The sequence below is a fragment of the Ipomoea nil genome, unplaced genomic scaffold, assembly GCF_001879475.1.
Source record: "Ipomoea nil cultivar Tokyo-kokei standard unplaced genomic scaffold, Asagao_1.1 scaffold2705, whole genome shotgun sequence".
Classification (NCBI taxonomy): Eukaryota; Viridiplantae; Streptophyta; class Magnoliopsida; order Solanales; family Convolvulaceae; genus Ipomoea; species Ipomoea nil.
The window spans coordinates 1,811,553-1,815,950 of NW_017619133.1; the positions used below are offsets into that span (position 1 = coordinate 1,811,553).

Consider the following 4,398-nt stretch of genomic DNA (forward strand, 5'->3'; position numbering starts at 1 on the left):
TGAATCCGGATGGGCTTGGCGCCAGGATTGCATAACCGTCGAGGCTGCCCCAATAATCCCGTCCGGTCACGGAAGACAAGCCTCCCAAACGGCACGATTCCTTGTCCGCCATATGTGGTACAAAATTGCAGCTGCATACATTATTCCATTAGCGTCGTGAATTTTTAACAATTCACTAAACCAATCATGAAAAATATTCGTCACAACATTTGGGATTGGTAGGCGGGATAGAGACCAAACTGATCTTGCATAGTCACATGATACGAGAGAATGCATAGTGTCTTCATACATAACCCCACACATAGCACAATTAGAACCCACATCCACCCTATTCATAATTAAATTCCTAGTTGTGGGGAGAATATTACTCAAGGCTCGCCACAGAAAAGTTTTCCATTTGGGTGGAACCCTAAGTTTCCAGAAGGTTAGCCATTTATCAAATGTGCCCACTGTACCAACATAGTCTCCCATAATACGCCTATAACCACACTTCACTGAATAGTGCCCTTTTGGGTCCCCATGCCAATACCACGAGTCATCATAATCCGGAGATATGGGGATTTTCAATATTCGTGTGACATCAGGAGGCATAAAAATATTTCGTAGCACGGGCTGATCCCATTGCCCTGTATCCGGGTCAATCAAACCTTTGACCACAGCTCCAGCTAACTGCGCTGGGGGTTCAGTGTGTATCATGGGATCCTGGTCATCCTGTAGCCAGGGTTGTTCCCAAATTAGTGTAGACTCCCCATTCCCAATCCTGTGCCTGACCCCGCTACAAATCAAACCATGGGCTGCCATAATACTGCGCCAACAGAAGTTGGGGTTATTTCCCAAAATTGCATTAAAAAATGATCACTTGGGATAGTACCTGGCTTTGTATACTTTTGAGACCAAGGAATCAGGTTTAGTCGGAAATCTCCAAGCCTGTTTTCCCAACATGGCCAGGTTAAAGGTCCGTAGCTCTGTAAAGCCCAATCCTCCAAACTTCTTAGGAATACACAGTCTATCTCCAAGCCTATTTTCCCAACATGACCAGGTTAAAGGTCCGTAGCTCTTTAAAGCCCAATCCTCCAAACTTCTTAGGAATACACAGTCTATACTACGCCTTCCAGTGGATTCCACCCCCTTCCCCGGAACCCCACCAGTAACGGTTCATAGTTCGTTCAATGGCAGTACAAACTGTGATAGGCAATAGGAAAACACTCATTGAGAATGTGGGCATTGACTGAGCCACACTTTTCAACAAGATTTCCTTCCCAGCCTGCGTTAACAGCTTCTTATTCCATGACCCAATCTTCTGCTTAATCTTATCCTCTATATAAGAGAAAGCTGCCTTCTTATTCCTCCCCACAAATGAGGAAAGTCCCAAATATTTGCCAAAATTAGGAGCCTGGTTAACCCCCTAAGATCTGTGCTACTTCATCTCTATCTTCCCCTCGTGTATTCTTACTATAACAAATACTAGACTTGTGGTAGTTAACCACCTGTCCAGACAAATTCTCATACGTGTCCAAACACTGTTTAATAACCTCCGCTTCCTGGGCATTCGCTTTAAAGAATAAGAGGCTATCGTCAGCAAAAAACAAGTGGGAAATAGGAGGTACACCCCTAGCCACCCTGCAACCATGAGTAGAACCCCTTTCCTGTTTTTCCTGCAATAATAAGGACAGTCCCTCTGCACATATAATGAAAAGATATGGAGGTAATGGGTCCCCCTGCCTCAATCCACGAGTTGGTACCACCGGGCTAGATCGTGTTCCATTGAGCAAAATATTGTACGAGACTATAGTCACACACATCATAATCAACTCGACCCATCTATTATAAAAACCCAACGACAAAAGCATGCTCCGCAGGAAGGGCCATTCCATACGGTCATAGGCTTTCGCCATATCCAATTTTAGGGCACCCCAGCCAGCTGCACCACACTGCTTCCTATTCAAATAATACCCTACCTCCGCAGCTATTAGGATATTATCCGTAATTAGCCTGTCTGGCACAAACGCACTTTAAGAATCCGATATAATATGGTCCATTATAGGTTTCATCCTGGCTGTTATCATTTTAGCCATCACTCTATACACCACATTACTCAAGGCTATAGGTCTTAAATCAGTAACCATTTTAGGGGCATTTTTCTTAGGGATCAGGACAATATCTGTGGCATTTAAATTTGCTGGAAAAGAGCGAGTATTTAGGAAGTCAACAAAATAGCTTGAAACATCCCCACCTACCACATCCCAGAAATGCTGGTAAAAGCCTGGATTTATACCATCAGGCCCAGGCGCCTTATCCGGAAACATCGAAAACAATGCAGATTTCACCTCTTCAAGTTGAAAAGGGCGGAGCAAAGAGTCATTATGCGCCTGTATGACCCTCAGTGGTACCTTCTCATAAAACTCATCACCATCCCCAGTACCATTAGTACAGAATATATTACGGAAGTAATCCAGAATTACACCAGTCATGGCCTCCCCCTCCACCCAATTCCCATAATCATTCTTAAGAGTAGATAAAATATTCTTCTTTTTACGATAAGAAGCATACCTGTGCTAATATTTGGTATTGGCATCCGCATTCTTAAACCAGTTCTGCTTGGCCCTCTGCCTCCAGTATGCGTCCTCTTGGATCTCAATACGGCTCAACTGCTCTTCTATACGCTGGAACTCGGTTAATGACACCGGGTCCACACGTCCTTGTAATTACATCTGGGCTTTCCGTAGCTTCATCATTTGTTCCCCAAACTTGTGGAAACGATCTCCTCCCCATTTAGTCAACCGGTTCCCACATAACGCCGTACAATCCTGCAACCCCATAGCCCTTCCTTCATTCCACGTCTTCTCCACCACACTCCTACAACCCTCATCATGAAGCCAAGCCATCTCAAAACTGAACCCCCGGGTGCCACCCCCACCCCCCCTCGCCCGAGGATTCAGAATCCCAAGGAAAAGGGCAGAATGATCAGACTTACGGGTTAACATATTTAGGACACTTGCTTCTACAACCCTGTCACGCCACCCTTGAGTGGCCAGTACTTTATCCAGATGTTCCTCTATCCAATCTACTGTTCCCTTCCCTGTTTCCCATGTGTACGGATAACCAATCATCGGTAGCTGCGTCAAACCACAATCCTGAATAGTATCCCCAAATCCGCGTAGGAGTCTATCCGGATGCGGGTTTCCTCCTTGTTTCTCACGTTGGAATAAGAGATCATTGAAATGCCCTATTACAACCCAAGGCAGATCAGACTTTGAAGCAAGTGATTTAATTAGATTCCAAGACTCTTCACGCCTCCACCGTTGTGGGAAACCATAAAAACCAGTCATCCTCCACTTCTCAAAACCAGGAACACAAACCTCTACATCCACATGATTTTTAGAATAACTTAGTAGCTTGGCTGTGTTATTGGTTCACTACAGCAAAGCCAATCCTCCCCCTCTTCCAGTACTATCAACATAAAACAGACCATCAAACCCAAGCTTAACACGAAGCCTTTCTGCATGACTTCGATCAACCTTAGTTTCCATTAAGAACACAAAATCGGGCTTATTCTTGGACACCATGTCCACCACCTCCTGAACTGTCCATGGATTGCCCAAACCACGACAATTCCAGCTCAAGGTACTCATTGGGTTGGGCGGGCCTGCGACACAGGTCCCGCCATTCGCAAGTTTTTTAAAACATCATTCATCTCAACATCATCACCATCCTGCCCCAAACTGCCCCTACCCCGTCTCACAACCTCCCTCATCCTCTTCAGAGCGACCCACACTGCCCCCTCCGAACTCTCCCTCTTGGCCGGAAACTGCCCTCCGGCCGCCTCGTCTACAATTGCCGCCATCACCACCGCATTCCCTGCTTTCGGCTTACCACCAAGCGGCACTAACCAAGGATCCCCTACCGCCCTCGGCCCTCCCCTTCCACCTGCCCTAAGTTCCGCCCCATACAGAAACTTCTCAACCGGCAACTTCGCCTCTCTTGCCTTCAAACAAAATTTATACGAGTGGCCCAGTAACCCACAACAGAAACAAAACATATGCAAGCGTTCGTACCTGAAATTCACCCAACAAGTAGTTTTATCCCGCTTGAGCAATTTCATCCGCCTCTTCAATGGCCGAGCCACTTGAATAGTGACCCGGATGCGGTAGAAAGCCAAGCATTGTGCACCCGCAAACCTCTCATCATGCCGAATAAACACCCCAATATAGTTACCTATCTGCTCCCGGATTAACTCCGAATTATATCCCAACGGCAAGTCACGAAGTTGCACCCATATATCCACCGTGTCCAGCTTCACCTCCATTGGCAGGGCTCCATCCGAAAGTTGACGGCAGATTAAGGTATGGTTTTCGAACGCCCATGGCCCTTCATCCAACATAACTGTAGGTCCGTCTC

General features: G+C 46.3%; 1 protein-coding gene across 1 annotated transcript; it reads right to left on the reverse strand.

The window, feature by feature from the left end:
* Window positions 1-2,012: 2,012 nt before the first annotated feature.
* On the reverse strand, window positions 2,013-3,632 carry LOC109156288. The gene is made up of 3 exons (XM_019304139.1): window positions 3,470-3,632; window positions 2,710-3,361; window positions 2,013-2,550 (listed from the first exon to the last, which is right to left on the reverse strand). Exons 1-3 carry the CDS (start codon window positions 3,630-3,632, stop codon window positions 2,013-2,015), a joined length of 1,353 nt encoding a protein of 450 aa, XP_019159684.1.
* Between the last annotated feature and the right edge of the window lie 766 nt (window positions 3,633-4,398).